General features: G+C 29.7%; 1 protein-coding gene and 1 long non-coding RNA gene across 9 annotated transcripts in view; one reads left to right on the forward strand and one right to left on the reverse strand.

The window, feature by feature from the left end:
• The window catches only part of LOC145241306 (voltage-dependent L-type calcium channel subunit beta-1-like), a 375,341-nt gene extending 356,644 nt beyond the window's left edge, over window positions 1–18,697 (reverse strand). For 7 of the 8 annotated variants that reach the window (XM_080104102.1, XM_080104101.1, XM_080104099.1 and 4 more), the window contains exons 1-2: window positions 18,074–18,590; window positions 11,247–11,330 (exon numbers count right to left, since the gene is read on the reverse strand). In XM_080104102.1, coding sequence (XP_079960228.1) covers window positions 11,247–11,330; window positions 18,074–18,133 — 144 coding nt within the window. In that variant the 5' untranslated portion in view covers window positions 18,134–18,590. Of the gene's footprint in view, window positions 1–11,246; window positions 11,331–18,073 lie in introns of all 8 variants that reach the window. The other variant, XM_080104103.1, reaches the window with a different exon arrangement.
• The window catches only part of LOC145241309 (uncharacterized), a 189,874-nt gene extending 170,822 nt beyond the window's left edge, over window positions 1–19,052 (forward strand). Inside the window, exon 4 of the long non-coding RNA XR_013862537.1 lies at window positions 18,931–19,052. This is a non-coding gene — a long non-coding RNA (uncharacterized LOC145241309). The remainder of the gene's footprint in view (window positions 1–18,930) is intronic.
• The last annotated feature ends 4,100 nt before the right edge of the window (window positions 19,053–23,152 follow it).

Below are 23,152 nucleotides of genomic sequence, written 5' to 3' on the forward strand. Positions count from 1 at the left end.
CCATCATGTTCTCAGATAATAAAAATATGTATTAGTCAACATTGCTGTGTATGTTAACACCTTGAGAAATAAGAGGTTCTAACTGTATACCGTTATAATACACAAATAACACTCTAGAATAATATTTATGGGACAAGGAGAAAGTAACCTTAGTATAAGTTAGTGAAAGAAAATTACAAAGACAAGTGGTTTGAGGAAAGATATTGGAGTAAAAAATTTTTCTGGCACCTAGAGACTACAATAAAGGGGTAAGATGTAGCTGCTAGTCAGGTTTGTCACTGGTATTTACGTTGGGGGGGGTATAAGTGCAATAAGTTTGTTGGGGTTATTCAGTGGAAACACTTGTAAAACAAGAATGCGGCAGGAGATAGAGCTCGGTAGACAGTGCTGGATTAATTAGATTAGAGACTCTTTTTTAGTACTCTGTCCAAGAAACAGAAAGACCAGTGATTAATGTATCAGTCCAGATGTAGTAACAGTTATACTATTTAGGTGAAAATATTTGGGGTGATATATTTCATCTGTGTCATTAATGCAAATTCTTAATATAAAAATCAAAATGAATGAAAGTTGATAACAGTTTATAATAGACTAATCTATAATTCTTTTACAGGTATACAACTATGTAATAAATAAAAACTTATTTACTTATGTTGAAAACAACTTAGAACAAAATGAAAATAACCTTATCATTTTTAAGCAATTTTAAGTGATTAATATGAAATCATTAGCATTACAAGGCTGATCTCTCAAGTTTGAATTATTGTGGAGTTATCTGTTCTTTTTTTTTAAGATAGCAGCACAAGACAGTTCCTTTTTAATTAAATTTTATTTTTTAGTAAAAAAAAAAACAAAAACAAAAACAAATGACTTTATCAATTTATATGAGTTTGGAATATGACATCTTCGTTCTATGACAAGTACATGCATCAAAGATTTTTCTGATTTTTTATTTTTTTATGTTTTTACTTTTTTGCATTTTTGTTTTTATTTAGGTTGAACTGTGAACTTGCACTGAATTTTATTATAAGCTTTTTTTTCTTATGAATGTGATCAGAAATTTTAATAAAACAAGTTTAATTCAAGTTTCATGCATTTTTCTTTATATGATGATGAGTGAAGTTGATGTTCCAATAAAAAAAATAAACAAATATTTTCTTTTAATTGGATGAATTCAATAACTGATGGACAAAAATTTGAAAAATTAATTTAATATATTAGTAAATAAGTGCTATTATTAATGAAATAAATTAGGTATATTTATTACTAAACATCTTTATATAATATTAATATAGAAAATTTTTTTAAAGTGTAATTTCTCTGAATGAAAAATATTCTTTGTGATCTATTTTTTATATAGTAGATTCTATGAAAACAATTAAGAAAGGGTTAGTAGATAAATTGTATGAGTAGATATATTGGTGTTTTAAGATGATTTTTTTTCTTACTTATTTTCACTCTAAACAAGGCATATTGTCACTTGGAATGTAAGGGGCTACTATTTGGGATTGTGTCTAACAGGGAATTGTGGGTATCAGTGAGGTGTCTGTTCACATTACATTTAAACTTCAGCAGGTTAGTACAGTTAGGAAAACAGGAAACAGAGAGAGAATTCCAGAGACTAGTAGTCCAAGGGAAAACACTTAAGAATAGAGGGCTTTCCAGCATCTAAGGACTTCTACAATGAAAGGGTGGGATTTTGTTGCTTATCGGGTTAGTCGGAAGTATGTACATCAAGGAGGCACAAATGCTATGAGCTCATCAGAGAATATTTCATTAAAGTATTTGTGAAACAAGCACAAGGATGCAACATTGCATCGATGGGACAGGGGTTGGAGTTTGGCCAATAGTACAGGACTTATTAGATTTGAGAACCTTTTTTGAACTAAGAGTAAAAGACTAGTGGTAGATGCTCTAGCCCAGATATGACAATACTTAATGCATGGGAAAATTGTGTCTTTGTAAAGATATAGGATGTTCTCAGTGAGAGTAATTTTCTAGCATGATGAATTTACTTTGAATCCATTTTTGTATACTAGAAATCTGCAACCTTTTAAAAGAGTCTCTGACCTTTAAAACAGATAGAATTTTGTGAAAAGGATCAGAACAATTTTGCTTTGTAAACTCTATCTATGCATTGTTATTTGAAGTCTGCTATCTGAAATCTACAAGAACAACTTTCAACATGACAAAACACTTGACATTACAACGTCTGCACTTTTTTCCCCCGTAACTCACTACAAATTATTTTGTTTTTTACAACAACAAAATCATTCTTTAGTATGGACAAGTTGAAAATTATCAATTATTTCCCTTAAAAAATAATAATACAGCAAGAAAATTAAAGATGATAATACTAGTTATTTATCTGAATATTCACCTTGGACTGATCTACTATTGGATATTGTTATTATAATCTGTTTGAAGCAATTTATTTCTTGTCTGCTTTAAAAATGTGTGGATTGTTGAAAGATCATGAATTATCAAAAAATATACATGCATATATATATATATATATATATATATATATATATATATATATATATATATTGCTTTTTTGCTTTTCAAACATTCCTTTTATTTTGCTGTTATTTCAAATAAAAAAAAAAACAAGTTTTGAATGCTTAAAGAAAAGATTTCAGATTTGTTTAAATTATACTCAAAAACTAAAGACCATCTAAATATATAACACAAAAAATATTAACATGTTTTTAACTTGATTTTTAAGCTAAAAAAATGCATTACAAAAGACAAATTTGTTTTGAAAATAGAATAAAAATCTAATCATTTTTTAAAGTTGACCTGACATTGTTAGTTTTTAGTTTAAATTAATCTGGCATCATTCTTAAACAGACAAAATACAAATGAATCTCAACATTGTTTATACCAACAAAATAAATTCAGTGTTATAATTTCTTAAAATATTTAATCCGAGAAAATTATTTAATATATGCTTAAATTGTACCATGTACAGCATTTTATCATTAAATCACTTAGAAGACAATTTTAATAATTAATTCCAGAGTTGATCGGTAGGGTTTTCAATTAACAACATCAAAGACACTAAAAAAGATTCATATCTGTAGCCAGATACATTTTATTTTTAAAATAATCTGCCCAAAATGAAATAATCATTACATTTTACTAAAAGTATTGCTACATATCTAATAACATACAAATGAATCAAGCTTATCTAAATTAAAAAAAAAAATGGAAATGTTTTTTTTTATGTTTTTTAAAATGATTGTTCACTACAGCTAAAATGAATATAAGTCTTAATAGAGTTAGTTTACTTAGATATTGTAATTAAACTTTTGTGAATAAATTTTTTATTTACATTTTATTTTAATAATTAATTTTGTAATTTTTTTAAGTTATAATACTGAAAATTCAACCGTTACTTTTATTTTACTCACTTAAAGAATGCCAAAATTTTATTAACAAAACCTAATTTGATCAACAGAAAAAGTGCAATAATAAAAATTTATTCTATGAAAAATGTTTTTTTAACCAATTTTAAAGAATACTGTTCTTACTATGGTGTTGCATGTTATTTCTCCTCTTTTCCTCAATGCTACTCGCATTATATAAAATAACATAATTCTATGAAGAGACTAATTACAAGCTAAATAAGTTGAAAGTACATAGATGTATTTTTCTGATAAACCAACAATAAAAACAAACAGTTGTATATTTTCTGCACAATTAAGAAAAGTGTATTGATGCTAATTATATTTAGAGAAATGTCCAATGTAGAATATAAAATGAAGCAAAATATTTCTCCAAAACAAAACAAAAAAAAGCTGATTCTATTAACAATACAAAAGTCTGATTTTTTGCATGTCATTGCAATTTATATCAAATGCACATGTAAAGAAAAAGACATTCATGTTTAAGCATTATTCTGGATTTTGCACAAACCTTTGTGGATTTTCATAAAACATTTAAAATATTAACACTTTAGAAAAATGAGAGAAAGAAAAAGGATTTTTTTATAAAACCATAACAGAGAATTACAACAAAATGATCCTTAAATATCTACTATTCTCGTTAAAAAGTTCTACTTTTCATTTATTATTTTTTTTGTTTACATTCATTCTTTTTAATACCATATTTTGAGGCTATTTTAATTTTCTTCTTTCTCCATTATCTCTCTACACATTCACTTTCTTTTAATTTTCGTTTTCTTCTTATAACAAACGAAAATAACATAATGCCAACAAGAAAATTAATATATTTCACTAATAGACTCCTGATTACTAGATTGGGTGATATGTCTTCCATGTGGTTGGTAATAAAATCGAAGAGGGACGGGAGGGCTCATCTGAATGAAATAATATTTTTATTTTGTTTAGGAGAGCATCTAACACCTCTTCAATACTTGTGTAAATTGGTAATGTTTTAAACAAACACATTTCAGGTGAAAACATTTTTATGTACTTCTGTATCATAGAAATTAGTATAAATTCCAAAAGTTAAAAAAATGATCCAACAGAATATGTACTAGATGTATTTTTAACAAAAAAATCATCCACAATTACCTTCTGAGATTTTTTTGTTTAAAAATGTCAGATCATTAATTGAAGTCAATTTAAGTCAGGGGAGATAACTCAGTTTGTCATACAGAATTGGTCATACAACTCTTCCACGTTAAAACATATGATAAAACTCAATAAATCGATAAGACCTATTTTTACTTGTAGTTATTTTTCTACTGGATCATTTTTTTGTAATTTTGGGAATTTACACTAATTTAGACATCACACATAAATATGTAATAATATTTTCACCTGAAATGCATTGGTTTAAAAGATTACCAATCTACACAAACACCACCACTTCTCTTCGTCCTGCTGAGGACCTTCTAGTTTGATCTTGAGAAGCTGACACTTCTACCTACTATCAACATGAAACATGTCTATACTAATTATACTGTGATAAAAATGTCATTATACAACTGAAACAGTGTAATTTCACTTTCATATTGATGAGAGAGAATTAATTGATTTTCTAGATTAATTTCTATTTGTGATACATTTACAGGTGTTTTCCAAGTTATTTTAATCATTAATTTGAATTTGCAGAATACCATATACTGACAACAAAACGTGCATCTCCAACCTTTCTCATAAAATATTTGTGCTTGTGCACAAATATTTTATGACTTGTCGTAGATAAAGCAAAATATATAAATAAACAAGGTGATCAAGATGAAATTGAATTGTTCTTTTCTTTTATTTTCATTAATCAAAATTAAATACTTTACCAGCTTTGTCGTTGAAAGATAAAACAAAACAAAAAAAGACAATAGCATAAAAAATAAATATAAGCCAACAATAACTTTCACAACTAATTTTGTGGCAGTGATTTAAAAAACAAAGTCCATTTCCATCTATCTTATATTATTTATGACATAACAGAAATACTGTATATCAGAGCTGTGATGAAATTATGTTCTGGAAATGTTTATGAAGTTATTTCTGATTTTCTAATGAAATAAAATCTCAGTCTGAATATCCATGCTTTCTTTTGGGGTAGTGAAGCAAAGAAAAGGTTGTCCAATGTGAGGTCATTTGAATCGCAGTGAAAAGAACATTATACATAAGGCATTTCTTGATAGAAATGCAATTCTAAAGTCGGTCATGTTGAGTTGGATTTAACGAAATAATCTGTGAAGGTTAATGAAACTACCTTGATCATATTCATACAACTTTTCCAGAATTTAGCAAAAATAAATTGAAAATTGTTATTTTCAATGAATTACAAATTCAAAAACTTGTCAGGGATTTGAATGGTGTACTTTTCATAAATGAGGCCAAATTGACTGGAATGCAGTTGCAGCCAATTTATAATCACATTTGTTGGAAATGTTATGCACAGCATCATAAACACTAAATTATGACATTTCTGATTTTTTTAGATGAGGATTGATTATTTGCATTATTTGGTTTCTTTGGACTACTGTTCTCATCTTAAGTGTTATTTTACAACATTTCAGTTGATGTAACCTCTGACCTTCTCCAGGTGTATCTTGTTGAACTTGGGAATCTTTCTGCTGAACTCAGAAATCTTTACAGTAAAATTAATTTGTAAAGTTATATTCTTCTGGAGGTTGAGGTTTCCATGTACAGTGCAGGCAATATTCAAGATACAATTGTGAATTACTTAAGAATTTTAACCAATCATGGCTTATGGAACGAGAGCATGATACCCCCTGTAGAATAAAGGTTTTTGTTCAAAATTTTGTGCAGATTCTCAAGTCTCACAAAAAGAATCCAGTTTGACAAGATACACCTGAAGAAGGTCAGGTTCATTGACGGAAATGTTGTGCAAATGACACTCAAGATGAGAACAGTAGTCCAAAGAATCTAAATAATACAAACACTAAAATAGTTCATTTCATTCAATGTGTATGACCTTGATGGTACCATGAATATTTAAGTACAGTTTTTTATTCATTCATTTGGAAAGCTTTCTTGAAAATATAGTTGACATAAGTGATGAACAAATCAAACATTGCAACCATAATCTTAAAAATGATTACAAAAACGTTGAGATAGAGTAAAGATGGCAGATTTTTGTTGGTGTTGAAAAAGGACTGTAGCAAAATTTTGCACTGAAGATCAAATAACAGAAAACTTATACCAAAGGAAATAAATAGTCTTTGCATCATGATTTTCTTGTTAAATTAAACTTTAATTCTTCATAACTTTGTATTAGGGCATGTCTGAATTTCTTTCTATGGCATAAATACAATTTATTTTCAATGCATTGTAACGTTCTATAGTCAAATATTCAGTTGCAGCTTGAAATTGTAGGAAAAATGTTAAAATGTCTCATGATGCAAGATGTTTTCTGCAAATTAGTGTAATGATTTTTCAATTATTTTCTATAGTTGTGTATATCAGAAAATACTGCTTTTCTTTAGTTTAAGAGCACAAATCAGCTATAATATTACACTTTAGCCTACTAACTTTAATTTAATCAGGAAATACTTTTAAATTGACAGTATAAAGGCTTCAAAATAACTTTGAAACTTAACACAACCACAAGGAAATCATTATGACAACCATTTTTTTGTGTATAAGTATCTGCACCTACCTGGCAGTAGAGTTTACTTTTTTATTTGGTTGTACATTTTTAAACTTAAGATAGCCAACTCCTATTATATTCTTCAATTTAAAATAAGTTATCCTCTTTGCTGATGTTTATTTTTATGTGATTATTTAAAAATGTGGTGCAAGTCTATAAATGGGCCACAAGTAATCTTTTTTACTATAAAAATCTGAAAAAAAAATCTTTATAATGTACGCACTTGTTACTGCATGAAAATGTCATATTCCAAAAATCACGTAAATCGATCAAGTAGTTTTTTTTTTATTTAAGAAAATCAAATATTATCGGACGATTCATCGAAGAAAAAGCCAAGCACCATCTTGTTTGAGAGATAACACAACTAACGACCCCTGGCGGAAATATGGGGCAACAAGGGCAGTACATGCAGACCATCGAATATTTTATCAATAAAGTACTTTTTATTATTTTTATTTTTTTTTTAAGAAAATCAATTTTTACGATTTCTAGGGATAATGAATAAATAAATTGACTTCTTTTAATAAAGAGAATGTGTCTTTGAGTTTGTATTACTGTACACATAGATTTGAAAAAGTCGTCAAAAAACAAATAAATGTTATCAAAGGCAAGATAAGTTACTTTTCTACTTAACTGAATAATTTTTTAGTGTTTTTATTCAATGTTTATTCAGTTCAAAACACATACAGTATTTACCGATGTATTGGAAAATTTAAAATTGCGGTGGCTTCTCTGTTGAACACGGTATGTTTGGGAAAATTAGTTAAAAATAAAAAAATATACAAAATACTATTAAAAACCCACCGAATATATGTCAGCCTATATTACGGTAACATATTGAGCGACTTTCTAACTGTATTTTGTCTAGTTTTTTTTATTTATAACCCCTTTTCCCAAACTTACCGTGTGAAAGAGAGAGTCGGGCGCCATTTTAAATTTTCCAATACATCGGTAAACACTGTATGTTTTTCGAGCTGAATAAACATGTTACATTAAATAAAAACGCTAGAAAATTATCCAGTTAGGTAGAAAAGTAACTTATCTTGCCTTTGATAACATTTATTTATTATATATTTGTTTTTTGACAACTTTTTCGAATCTATGTGTACAGTAATACAAACCCAAAAAGAGTTTTCAACATTAAAAAAAAAAAAAACTGAAAATAGTTGATGGTCTGCCCTCCGTATTATCTTTATTAAAAGACACATTCTCTTATCCCTAAAAATCGTAAAATTTGTTTTTTCTTCAAAAAAAAAAAGAAAAAAAAAAAGAAAAAAAAAAGAAGTACTTCGCTTATTAAAGTCTGTTTTCAGACGAACAAAAAAAAAACTAGTGTTTTCCACATTCTCTTTATTAAAAGAAGTCAATTTATTTATTTATTATCCCTAAAAATCGTAAAATTTGATTTTCTTTAAAAAAAATTTTTTTTTAAAGTACTTGATTGATAAAATATTCGATGGTCTGCCATGTAGTGCCCTTGTTGCCCCATATTTCCGCCAGGGGTCGTTAGTTGTGTTATCTCTCAAACAAGATGGTGCTTGGCTTTTTCTTCGATGAATCGTCCGATAATATTTGATTTTCTTAAATAAAAAAAAAACTACTTGATCGATTTACGTGATTTTTGGAATATGACATTTTCATGCAGTAACAAGTGCGTACATTATAAAGATTTTTTTCAGATTTTTATAGTAAAAAAGATTACTTGTGGCCCATTTATAGACTTGCACCAAAAATGTTTCATAATAGCAGTTATCTGAGATGGACTAGGTAATATTTTAAATAAATCGTAGCTAAGTACGTTATTATATATGTAATAACATGGTACAATAATAAATAAAAATTGGCTAGTCATAAGCAAAAATTAATTTGTTAGCTTAAATGTTATTTAAGTGTGATGTTAAAAATCCAACAAGATAAGGCAATGAAAAAAAATCTGTTTGACGTTTGTGATGTAAACAGACATTCAGAAATGATTTCAAAGCATTTGAATTGATGGATAGAAAATAATTTCTGGTTAGAAGGAGTTTAGACTCCAAAGTCAAGTTTCATAGTTTATGTGTGCTTCTAAAAATAAACAAAAGCAATATTTTGTGAGAGCAAAAATTTTATAGAAAAGAATCGATTTGTCTTATTTAAAAAAAAAATCAATGTAAAAAAGTATTTCAAACAAATGATCTTAAATAATAACTGTGCATTTGCTGAAGTATTCAATCGGCCACGAACAGGTAAGAGGTGTTCATTTCCGGTCACATTTGCACTTGTTTCACATCCAGTCCTCATGGGGAAGCAGGTAACAATGTGGTATTTGATGCTTACTTGAAAATGTATTTACACTACATGTTGCAAAGAAAGATAAATTTGTATTGGGAAAGATAACAACTCTGTACTTCGTAGAGCTCCGAAACCGAAATATTAGAAGAACCAAGATCTGAGCAGAAATGCCAAATACAATTTACGTATTTGACCATATACAAAACATAAACAACATTATCTATATAGCATTTATAGAATAGAGTTTGTAATCACTACTTGAATATTTAATATATTTTAATATTTAATACTTTGTAATCACTACTTTAACTATCGATCTACATGTTACAGATTTTTTTTATCTGGATCAATTAGGTTTTAAAGACTCAATAAAATAAGCAAAACAGAAGAGACGTCTTGGACATTAGTTGATTTCAAGGTTCATGATGTTCGTAAACAAACAGATAACAAATCCAAGTTATTTACAGATGCCATGTGTGTCAAAAGTCAACTGGTATCGACCCCACAGCATCCCTTTTGTTTTGCTTATTTTGTTGGGTCCTTAAACCCTAATTGATCCCTTTTATCTTAATTGAACTTTAAGGACCACAATACAATTTACCTCTCAATTCTCTCAGATCTTTTTAGGAATCAAGTAATAGCCATAACTGGCTCATGTCTTGTAATCATTGAAATCGGATATTTATTTCATCCCTACAATTGCACTTCTCCAGAAAAAAAAAAAAACATGTATGGGGAAAAAAACTCAGAGTAAATCAGCAAAAGTGGAAATGTTTAGGAACTTTTCTTTTCTTTGAAAAATCCTGAAAAAGTGATAGCTAATTGGAATATCAGTAAAATCCTTTTTGATGTTCATAGTAACAAAACCAAAATGAAACAAGCAAGGAGTCACTTGTGTAAATGCGTTAATGATATATTAGCAAACAATGGATTATCCAAATCAAATTGTATAAACAAACTCAGGATATTATCAATTTATAACCACATTAAAAAGCAAAACAAAACAAAACAAGGATAGAAATTCAAGCAAAAAAGTTTTGACAAATTATTTTTACCAATTTAATTAATTTTCATTATTATTATTTCCTCACTAGGAGTTCTCACATATGTCATTATTAATAATCGCTCACTGGCAACAACAAGTGGTTTTCTCTGGAATTTGAATGAGAAAAAGTCTCCCCAGATTTCCAAAACTATCTACTTCTTTTGATCTCCATTACAAATTACTTTGCACTCTTGCAACAGCTGTTTTGCACTGATAACAGATGTTGGTTTTCTCTGGAATTTGAGTGATAATTCAAGTATTCTCCATGCCCTTCCAGTGAAGGTCTAAAATGGTGATTTCCTCCTCATGTTCTTTCCATCCTTCCAGACCCTTCATGATCATATTCTGCAGCAACCTGCTGTTAATGCTACCAGCTTTGAGGAGAGGACACATAGATTATGAGATTTTTCTTATATATCTACACTGGCAGTTTCAGTTCCTTCACATTCGTGTAAAGTTCTCTCTTTATTTCTAGTTGGTGCAGTGACCAGTATTATTGTTATTATTACTATTATTAATGATAATTCATACTTTTGTTGGCAAACTTTGTCTGGGTAATTTTTGTTTACAAACAATAAAAACAAGAATAAAGAGATTAAGCATTATAAAGGTGGTTCTGCTACTTTCAAGATATATACGAACATAGAAATATGTGTTATTTGCTTTTAAGATACGTTTTTTGTGAGCACGCTCATGTGTGTGTGTGTGTGTGTGTGTGTGTGTGTGTGTGTGTGTGTGTGTGTGTGTGTGCAAAAAGAAAAATGTGTTGCTGATGTGGTAAAGCCGCCATCTTAGCTCGGCTGCTGGCAGGGAGGTAATCAATCAAAACAACACCTACCTGTCGAATGAAGCTGTTGGAACTGTCGGAAAAACTGCCATCAGACCGTTTAAACTTCCCTCCTTTGCGTTTCGATCCCTTTCCCTGGATTAAAACAAAGAAATTAAACTTTTATTGATTAAAAAAACAAAACAAAAAAAAAACGCATAATGAGATAATTTCATAAGTTTACATTTCATAGTTCTGCTGACATCATTTCTCGCTCTCTTTTTGTGTGAAATTTAAATTCTAAGAACGCTCGTTCGTTTCGTTCAAACTTGTCGCAATTAACTAGTTTAACAGGTAGTTATTAATATAAACCTAAAATTAATTTGTAACTAATAATGATAGCAAACCTCATAAACAAATAAAAGAATAGCAAAAAATAAATAAAAATCATTTTTACCAATACCATCCAGATGATTTTATGAATGAAAAACCTACTACAGAAGAAGCGGGGGGGGGGGCAATAGAAACACTTTTTACTACAAGCATTACAAGATAGACCTTACTACTAGTCTGTTTCATTATTCCAGTATTGAAATAACTTACACCAGAAAATATTTAATGATTTAAATGAGTAAATAAAAAATAGAAAAAAAGAAACATCTGTCATGTTAAGGGAAGAAATTTGAAGGGATAATGATAAATTTGAACGCGATATCATATTCAGTTGAACTAAGTTAACTTGGTGGTAATTTATTGGAATTAGCTGTTTTCCCACTAATTTGTTTTTATTTAAAAAATGAATGAAGGAGCATTAAAACTGGAAAGTTTTTAAGATATATAAGAAAATGTTCGACGAATTTACGTCACGATGTTTTTTTATAGTCATCTCTACATTAAAAAATGTGTGATCGTTTTCTCGCGTGTCCGTGTATGCGTGCGTGCTTCTCGCATTTACGTGACTTACACACATTTTTATTATTTATTATTAAGCGATTATTTACTGAAATAAAAAAGCAATAACGTAAAATAAAAGGATATTATTAAAACTTTTTTTTTAATTACGAAATTAAATCCGCCACAATGCATTTCCGTTTGTGTGTGTGTGTGTGTGTGTGTGTGTGTGTGTGTGTGTGTGTGAAGCCATTTAAGCAATCATTTTAATCTTTTATCAATAGTTTTCAAAATAGAGTAATTTACTCCACAAAGACTTCGAAATTTGAACTGTGGGAACATTTCATAAGTTGAATAGAAAGTCATGATTTTCCTTCATCAAATTCTTGTTTAAAGTTTAATAATTTTATAGAGATTAAAAAGTATTACCTTAACAACATTATAGTTTTATAACAATTTGGTTCAATTAATATTTTAACGATATCATAATAATTAAAATTTACAAATTAAAATCATATTTAAACAATTAAATGAATTTAGTGAAAAAAAGGGTTCTTATATTGGATTCAACCAAAATTTTTGAATAACAAAACTGCAAAAATCTTTATAATGTACGTACTCATCACAAAACAAAAATGCTGTATTCCAAAAATCACGTATCGTCATCAAGTAGTTTTATTTTTAACTAAGAAAATCAAATTTTATGAATAAGCAAAAAGAGACTGTCTCGCGTCGCCATCTTGAAAAAAGAAAGGGCAGATAATTCCACAATAATTAAAACTTGTGAGATCAACCTTGTAATGCTACGGGATTCATATTAATTGCTTTAAATCGTTTAAAAATGATTTTCTTGTATGAAAATAAAACTACTTGAATAATTTCCGTTTTTTTTTTTTTTTTTTTTTTTTTTTTTTGGAATATGGTATTTCTGTTACGTGACAGGTGCGTGCGTACGCCTAAAGACTTTTTTACATTTTTTTTAATTAGGTTGAATTCTAAATAAGGACCAAAAAAGGAATAATAATAATAATAATAATAATAATAATAATAATAATAATAATAATAATAATAATAATAATAATAATAATAATAATAACAACAACAACAACAATAATAACAATAACAATAATAATAATTAAAAGCAAAGAAAAAGGAAACAAAATTAAAAGCAGAAAGACGGGCAATGCCGGATAGGTTCACTAATACAGCCACTAAAAAATAAATAAATAAAAACAAGCAACAATAACAGCAACAAAATAATTTTAAAAAAATACAACAATTCATAATAATTCATAATAATTCATAATAATTATTCGAATTCAATGTTTTGTTTATGTTTACTCCTACTATTTATTAATGTTGGCGGGGGGGGGGCTTGCGAGAGAAAAAAAACGTAGAATTTTAAACGTTACTAAATTTTTACAAAAAAAAAAGCGATAAATCGATTTACAAATGTTTTAATTCAAATAAAGTTGATATTCTTTCCATAAAGTCAGGAGAAAATCAAAATGTCACATTTGCCGAATGACAATGATGACATTTGATAATTTTTATGGTTATAAAATGAGGGACCAGCAAAGCCAGACTCATCTCTTGTATTCGAAATTATTTCTCAGAAAATCGCGTTTCGGTTTATTTATTTTTAAATAAAATAATCTTAAAATAAAAAAAGAATGCAGAAATTAGTAGACATCATTGCTAATGCTAGTGTCATAAAAGATGGTCCAGACTGTTTTGTTTTAGTATTTATTTAGCAATTTCGGAAATATAAATTTTCATTGTGAGAAAGAGAAAAATAAAAGGTTAACAGCGTTTAATTTATTTTGGTTATCTTGAACTTTTCAGCTTTAAGATGGCTGCCATTGACATTAAATTAGTCCTAGTTTTATTAATAAAATTTGATTCAATCAATAACTTAATGACCAAACAATACCGTAATAATATAACCTACGGTATTGTTTCGTCATTAAGTTATTTAACGTAAATTTAAGTTTGTTATAAAACTAGAAACTAATTTGGTTAATGTTGTTTGAATAGTAGCCATCTTAAAGTTGAAAAGTTCAAGATAACCATAAGTTTAAATATTTAATCAATTTTGCGTAAATCTAGCATAAGAAATTTAAGTTAACTTACACAGTAAAATTATTCTTTAAGAGATTTTTTTAATTTATTCCATTTTTTTTTGTTTTTTTACGACACGCGGATAAAACTGAAATATTTTTTACATAATTATAATAAATTGAACATTTTATGTTTAAGAATCGTCAAAATGAAACGCACTCATATAAAGAAAGATTTTGTTCAAAGAAAAAAATATTTAATAATAATATAAAAAAAAAGCAACAATTTTCTGTGGCTTTCTTTTTACATCTCAATATCATTTCACAAATATTTGAGAAAAAAAAATTCCTTGTTTTTTAATGTATTTACTTTATTTTATTTTACTTCTGTGCTTGGTGTCGCATCTAACTGGTTGCACCTAACCGGCGTTGCTCGGGAGCCGTTTTACTTTCACTTTTTGTTTTGCGTTTTCTTTCTAATAATGGCGTGTTTTGTTTTGTTTTTGTTTTAATTATTTATATTATTGTTGTTGTTGTTGTTGAATAGGATTTTTGAAAACATCATTTAGTCATTAAAATATTAACCAACCGAAATTGTTATGTGCTGAATCTTAATACATAAGGATTTGATAAGAATTGTTTATAACAAGTTTAAATACCTCTATTCAACTGTTTAAATGCTTCAAATTACTTTCAAATTCGAAAGGCCACGAAATAATCTTTTTGTTGTGATTAACTTGTTTGTGAAGAAATGGAAATGCATGCTGACGAATTTAATTTCCTCATTAATTTTTTCAGTCTTGTTCAAGTTCGTTACGTTCTTTATTACTCTATTTCCATTCTTATTTCAACAAATAATCGAATAAAATAATATTGTAATAAATCAAAATAGAGGCAAGAATCAGTGAATCACACACGACACGCACACAAGAAGTTTTCACATAATTGTGTTTGTGAAAAGATTGTCCACAAAAAGACACACTTTTAAGTAAAGAAGAAATATATGCCATCGAGTTTTCTATTGTCAACATTGAAAACCGTAAAAGATTAATGATTGTTATAATAATAAAACTTTTTTGTGTGAAAATTATTTTGTTTATGATTTATTTAGTCAATTCAATAATAATAATAATAATAATAATAATAATAATAATAATAATAATAATAATAATAATAATAATAATAATAATGTGTAGGGAAATTCAATTTTCATTTTATTCTGTTAATTTCACGTCATTCATCTTTGGTGTTGTCAACCCGACAGTGAAAATGAAAGGGGAAAATTAATATGAGATCTGTTAGGAATAATAAAAACGTATTGTTTTTAGTTGCGTTCATATTACAGGAACTCATTATTTATTTAGATTATTTTTTTATTAAATTTCCAGAGTTTATGAGATTAAAAACAAAAACAAAAAACGGTAAAAAACTAAACAAAATAAACAACTAAACAAGTGTCAGAAATTGTTCAAAGCGAAATTATTTTTCATCTTCCACAACTGAAAAGACAATAATCGCGCTGTGTACATTTTCAGCGTCTCAAATTTTCTTTTTCTTTTTTTTTTTTTTTCAAAAATAAACGTCATTCGATTCAATTTATTGTTTTAAAATCACATTGTAATTTAAGTAACAAATATTGATACTTATTTAGAATTACATTTAATTTTTTAAAACTACAAAAAATCTCTATGAATGTACGTATTTGTCACAGAACGAACATGTCATACTCCAACAATCAATTAGTTTTTTTTTTTTTTTAAATTAAACTTATATCAAATATGTCGATTTTTAGCGATGAAAAAAGTTTTAATTATTTCGAATACAAATAAAATCTCGATTATAAAATTGAATTATGGCCCTTGAATTTTAACACATTCTAAAACAATATGGCTGTTCCTTTCTCCCTTCCTCATAAAATTTGATTTTCTTAATAAAAAAAAAAACTACTTTAGCAATTTATATGATTTTTTTGTAATATGACATTTGCGTTCCGTGACGTGCGTGCACGTACACCATAAAGATTTTTCTGTATTTTTTTTAATTGAGTGTAATTCTAAAAAGCACCCAAATATTAATAAACATTTAATTGAATATTAATTTTTTTTAAGAAAACGTATTTAATTTTTGCATAATTTATTTTACAATGTTTTAAATTTGAATCTATCGTCTTTCCCTATATCCGTGACTTTAGGGTTAGAGTTAGAATTAGGGTTATTTAAGCTTTCTTTTTTTTTTTTTTTTTTTCATTATTGAGTTGACAAAACTAATACTAAGTTCTCTTTCAAAAATATATGTCGATATTGAATCTTTATGCATATTTTTACTTTGGTATATCTTAAATTACAATGTAATTTTAAATACAAATTGAATATTCGTCTTTCAAAAAGTGATTTTTTTACTCAGAGTTTCCTTCTTTTTTTCTTCGAATATTGAGGTACATTTTTTCGTGATTTATACGGAAATGTTTATATTATTATTATTATAGAGATTTTTGCCTGAATTTAATAAAATGATTCGTTTTGTCTTTTTTACTGTTATATACCCGTGTTCATTTTTTAAGTTTAAAGAAATTCAATTATTTAAATATTTCAGTGAACGAGTAATTCAGAATCTGAAAAACAACAACAACAAAAAAAAAACGTCATTTTTAGACATTTTTTTAATTTTTATTAGCAATGTATTTTTATATTTAGATAACATTGTTTATTTGTGAATTAAAAAAAATATAATTTTCTGATAAAACCTTGTATTTTATTTAATCAAAAATAATGAGAAAATAAAGATAGGTTAACCGACACCAAAACCAAGTCATTTCAGCCTACACATTTTTATATTAGGGGAATATTTTCTACTTATATTAAGGTGGAGGGATAACATGTGAACATGTTTTTTCACTTGCAAAAACTAAAATGGAAAGAGAAAGTAGAAATAAATAGAGATTTGAGGAAGGGAAAAAACATGTTTTGTTTTTGTAGGAGGTGGGGGTTAAAGAGAAGACTTCATGGAAGTGAGGAAATTTGACTGGGTCCAAATCGTTCAACCAGGAAGTAAAGAAGATGGAAGTTTACCGACGAACTCTGGCATCTTTTCAAGATTTCTAGCGTTTATTTACTTTCATTCTCCCGTTGTTGAACTAACCGACTGTAATTGAACACCAACAAAAAAGGCGATAGCAAGAACAAATTCATTAAATATGAGAAGAAAAAGAGAAACGCAACGGATCGTAGGTTTCAATTTCGGTAAAAATGGATGGAAGAAGGAAGGCTAAAAAAAATGATCAACACATGATTTCCATTGCATATTCTAAGAATTATTGAATTGAATATTCTTTCTTTTTTTTTTTTTTTAAACTAAAATATGAAAAAGAATGAAATGAAGAAAGTGTAAAACTTTTTTTTCTTCTTTCTTATGATTATTTTTTGAATTTTGAATTTTGTGTTCGGACTACTACTTTCATATTGGTTATTATTTTCACGACGTTTTGGTCGATGTAATCTCCGATTTGAGAGAGTGATTTTCTTTAGGTTTTTATTTATTTACTTTTTTTTTTTAACTTAGGAATTTCATAGTCCAACTCGGGGAGCCCTGAATCTCGAACTGAACCCTTTATTAAATCAACGAAATTATTTTCATTCCGTGGATTAAAAAAAGAAAAGAAAAAAGATGGGTTTTCTGTTCGTATTTCTAGCCAAGTTCCCGAATCTGACGCAAAGTTTGAATAGAAGGTTTTCAAGTTCCAAAAAGGCACCTGAAGAAGATCAGCGTTTCCATCGGCCGAAACCTTGAGAATATTTAAAAGAAAACAAACAAAAAAACATATGATATGAGAATAGTAGTTGCAATAATAATCCAACGATACGAATTATCAACCACATCTAAAAAAAAAAAAAAATCCGAAATATACAAGATATTTGTTAAAAAAAAAAAAAAAAAAAAAAAAAACGGTACCTGTGTTACGGTTTGCATGTCGCCATCTAACTCTTGGTAATGAGATGAGGGTCGCGCCATGATACGCTGCAGCCTGCCTGCTCCATCAGACCCCGGAGATGTGGTCCGTCCGTTTGTCGGCCTCGGCTGTTCTTCTTCTTATCACGGCGCACAAGAAGGGCAAGCAGAAATCCATTAAAATATATATATATGATAGGATTTTAAAAGATTTTTTTTAGAAAAGAATCCCAACTTGACGAAGAAGACAATTATTAAAGCATTTTTTTTAAACTTGATCCAAGCTTTGATTGCGTGTGTGAATTGCGTGTGTGCAAACAACGACCGAGGCACGACGCCTAACCACGGCAAACCTTCCGCAGATAATTCTGTGAAAAAAAAAAAAGAAAGTTCGCACAATTTATTGTTGTTGTTATTATTATTAATATTAATATTAGTATTTACTCGCAAAAAGATTATTATTACTAATATTATTATTATTGTTGTTGTTGTTGTTGTTGTTGTTGTTCGTCAGTCAGGCGAAGCGAAATTTCTAAGGTGTTTAAGGCATCTTTTTGTTGTTATTGTTAAATCTTTCTTCTATCCGTCTGTCTGTGACAGGCGACCTTAAGAAAGTGGACGGTGACTAGTGTGAAAAATGGCTTAGAGAAGAGCAGCAATACGGAGGGAAAACAGCGTCTCTGTGACGACTGACGACACGCACAAAACGTGACGAACTAGGTTTGTTCTGTCACCTCCACAAATGTCGCATTATTTTGATAACTTGTTACTTAATGTTGTTATTATTATTGTTTGTTTTTGTTTTTTTGTTTGTTTTATTATTCCTTAAAATTTACGATTACCCATCTTTTACAATTTAGATTTATTCCCTGGAAAGAAAGATGGCCTTGCTGATGTACGATGAGGAGGTGGGGGTGGGGTGATGATGAGGAAGATCCTATGCAACAGTGGAAAAGAGGAAGAACAGTCCATAGCAGGGACAGACAACTGGAGGTTGGAGAAGGTTGTCTTTAAAATTTCTGAATGAAATAAACGCTATCATGTGAACAACGGGGGATGTGTGAGTTATATATGAGAAAATAAAGAGAAAGATATGAATGAAATGGCGATTAGGAAGAGATGGGAGGGGAAAGTCGTGAAATCCGGGGAATTTCTCAAAAATGGAGAGATGGAGGTTCCATGGAAATAGTATATTGACAAAAGTAATGTAAGAATGAGAATGATTTTCAAAGGAACGAACGCCATAAAATAGTTTCACAAAAAAAAAAAAAATAGATCAAAACGTGATATTAACACAGAGCTGATTGCAAATAGGTGGATCAATGCATCTAAAGAAAGACAAAACTCCTTTTCATATTATATGGATCCTTCAGGCTACTGTTCTCATCCTGAGTTATTTTCACAACATATCAGGCAACGTAACCTCTAACCTTCTTCAGGTGTATTTTGTTGAAGTCAGGAATCTGCACGGAATTTCAAACGGAACCCTTTATTTAATCCATGGCGATTTTGCGCCATTTCATTCATATCTTTCTCTTTATTTGCTCATATATAACTCACACATCCCCTGTTGTTTCATCAGCCATGAACAGCTAGGATTCTAAGTAATTTGCGATTGTATTTTGAGTGTCACCTGCACTGAGGATTGAACCTTCAACCTCCAGAAGAGTGTAACTTATAACTGAATTTTACCTAGTACTTTATTCATTACACCACAGATCATTGTGGATAGAAAGAATCCAGAGTTCAACAGAATACACCTGAAAAAGGTCCGAGGTTACAGCAACTGAAACGTTGTGAAAATGACACTCAAGATGAAAACAATAATCCAATAAATATGAATAATATGCATAATCAATCCTCATCTCAAAAATTCAGAAACATAAAACTCCTTTTCTCGTTATTCGTATTTTAAACAGTAACTCGAAACAGGCTGTTCATTGGCATTTTAGTTGGGGTTAATTTGAAAGTGTAGTATCTGTTCTGATATTACATATCTTTTTGTCATCAGTCAGTGAACAGAATTCCTTCTAGACCAGCAATTTTTCTTTTTTGGCTCCAATACAAGATCTTACTCTCTGTGCTTCGCCTGCCAGATCTCCAGACCTCACTGTGTGCGACATTTTCTTGCAGGGTTATGTTAAAGACCAAGTTTATGTTCCACAACTTCCAGCAAGTAGCACAGCTGCAGTCAACACTATGGACCCTGGCATGCTGAGATGCATTTGGGAGAAATTCTTATATTAGCTTAATTGAATTTTTCCCCACATTAAAAATCAATCGTCTTTACACAACCCTCAAGGGGAGACAAATGAATATTGTCAGGAGTATTGGCATATTCTTCTTATTAATGCATTAAGGCTAGTTAATAATGCAACTTAACATAGCAGTCATGAAGCTCTTACGAGCTTCATGACTGCTATGTTAAGTTAAAGCTTATCTGAATCAAAGCATACCTCAGTGATAGGTGCATTGGAGAGGTGCTAAATACATTACTCTCTGTGCTTGGCCTGCCAGATCTTCAGACCTCATTTTCTATGATTTTGAGAGTCTTCCAAATTATGAGGTGAAACATAGCACTTTAATTCATTACTATATATATTTTGAGTGTCACCTGCATAGATTTCACATTCCTCACATTAAAAACCAACCTTATGTCTATATCTAGTCTTGTGAGGTAGCAAATAAAAAAACGACTGCAGTTGGAAATAAGAAATGAAATTTAAATAATATGACTTGAGCAACTTGTGTCTATCTATGAATCAGTAATACAAAATCAGAACAGAACCGAATAAAGACAGCAAATCTTGGACAAATAAATGACTTAATATATTGGCTATTTGCTCTGTTGCAAGCATATTCAAATGACTTCATTTTTCAGCAAGATGGAGCACCATTCAATTGGCATCTTGGAGTTAGAGCTTATCTGAATCAAAGCATACCTCAGTGATAGGTGTATTGGAGAGGTGCTAAATACATTACTCTCTGTGCTTGGCCTGCCAGATCTCTAGACCTCATTTTCTGTGACTTTTTTTGTGGGAGTATGTTAAAGACCAAGTTTATGTTCCACAGAACTGAATAAAGATAGCAAATCTTGGACAAATACTTGGCTTGATATATTAGTTTGATATAGCTCTATCCTCTTGAATAGAGCTATATCGATAATAAATGATATATACAGGATGTTTCAAAAAGAATATGCCAAAATAATTATGCAGTTTTTTCAGGTTTATAGCATTGTAGTGAACTGAACCAGTAGTTATTATATAACACTATGGGTGGGTTACTAATGTGACCGCCCAACGGTTACAAGAAAGTCTTTTATAAAGAGTAAAGGCATATCTGGAATTGAGTGTGGCTTTTTCTGGGCTGCTTCTCCATTCTATGAGGATGACTTCTTGAAGTTGGGTTCTGGCTGGGAAAGTGGCAGACCTCGTCTTAATGTTGAAGCAAATCAAACAACATGCAACACAGTGTAATATATATAAAAGAATCTTAACTATTTTATTTACAATATGATCACAATATATTAAAATCAAAAATATAATTAAACTTTTACCATACTTAGCTATTCTTAACTAGTGCAGGGAAAGAAAGTGTACCCTACCCTTTTTTGGAGAGACAAAATTGTATGTGCTTACCCCATGCTGGTTGTCCAAAAAAAGAGGGTGAGTCATGGTGAAATGGTGGCTGGGCAGACAACCATTGTATCTCTATATAGCGGCTCATTCACTACGCAAAAAAAAAAAAAACTAGCCATGGCACAACATAGTGCCACAATTTGATAGAGTAATCATCAAAGTTTAATTGGGTGTCAGTTTCACCCTACCATTTGTATAACTTCTGGTGCAGTTGAATTGTGAGAAGATCGATCAGAATGGTAACTCTTCAGCAGAAGGTGTTTTACATGCTGAGTCCTCAAAAACAAATGCCATTGTCAAGGTGCAACGTGCTTTCAGAACACAGTTCGACATTGATTTGCCTCATCATGAGAGCATTCGACAGTGGGTTAAACAGTTTAAAGAGAGTAGGTGTTTGTGCAAAAGAAAGAGTCCTGGAAGACCACATATTACAGAGGAGCGAGTGGAGAGGATTCATGATGTATTTGAGAGGAGCCCATATAAGTCTGTATCTCGAGCAAGTTTTCAGCTTGCCATCTCTCATACCACTGTCTGGCATGTATTAAAGAGACAATTACACATAAAACCAGACAAAAAAATCCTCATCTAAGCTCTTACTAATGGGGATAAGGTGATGCAAAGGAGATTCTGTCAGACAATGCTGGAGATGGAGGAAGGTGATGAAGCTCTCTTTTCATGTTTAGTTTTTGTGACAAAGCAAATTTCCATTTGAACAGCACAGTCAGTCAGCACAATGTGTACATTTGGAGAACAGATCACCCACATGAAACTGTTGAGTATGTAAGAGAATGTCTTCTGTGCTGTATCTCAAGACAAGGTATGTGCTAAAGAGACAACTACACATGAAACCAGACAAACTAAGCCTTGTCCAAACTCTTACAAATGACATATCTGAATGAAAACATGTCTCAGCAATGGATTGGGAGGAGAGGTGCTAAAGATCTTACTCTCTGTGCTTGACCTGCCAGATCTCCAGACCTTTTCTTGCAGGGTTATGTTAAAGACCAAGTTTATGTTCCACAACTTCCAGCAAGTAGCACAGCTGCAGTCAACACTATGGACCCTGGCATGCTGAGATGCGTTTGGGAGAAATTCTTATATTAGCTTAATGTTATCCATGCTGGCAGTGGTGGCCACATTGAGTACTTATAAGATATGAACTGAAACTAGAATGTGTATACAACGCACGTGTTCATGCTTGAGGTTTGTAATGCTTGTAGCTTTTGATACATTGCGTGATGATTTTTGCATATTCTTTTTATTCTTTTTGAAAAACCCTGTCTGTGTGTGTATGTGTGTGTGTGCATGCATATATATATATATATATATATATATATATATATATATTTATTTACCAGTGGTGAAAAAACCGGACTAGAGTGCTCAATGTGTAGCCAGAGCAGTATATAAGAAATTTATTACTGTGAGTCCAGAATGAGTT

This window comes from Euprymna scolopes, chromosome 20, assembly GCF_053919585.1.
Source record: "Euprymna scolopes isolate OS-2025 chromosome 20, ASM5391958v1, whole genome shotgun sequence".
Classification (NCBI taxonomy): Eukaryota; Metazoa; Mollusca; class Cephalopoda; order Sepiida; family Sepiolidae; genus Euprymna; species Euprymna scolopes.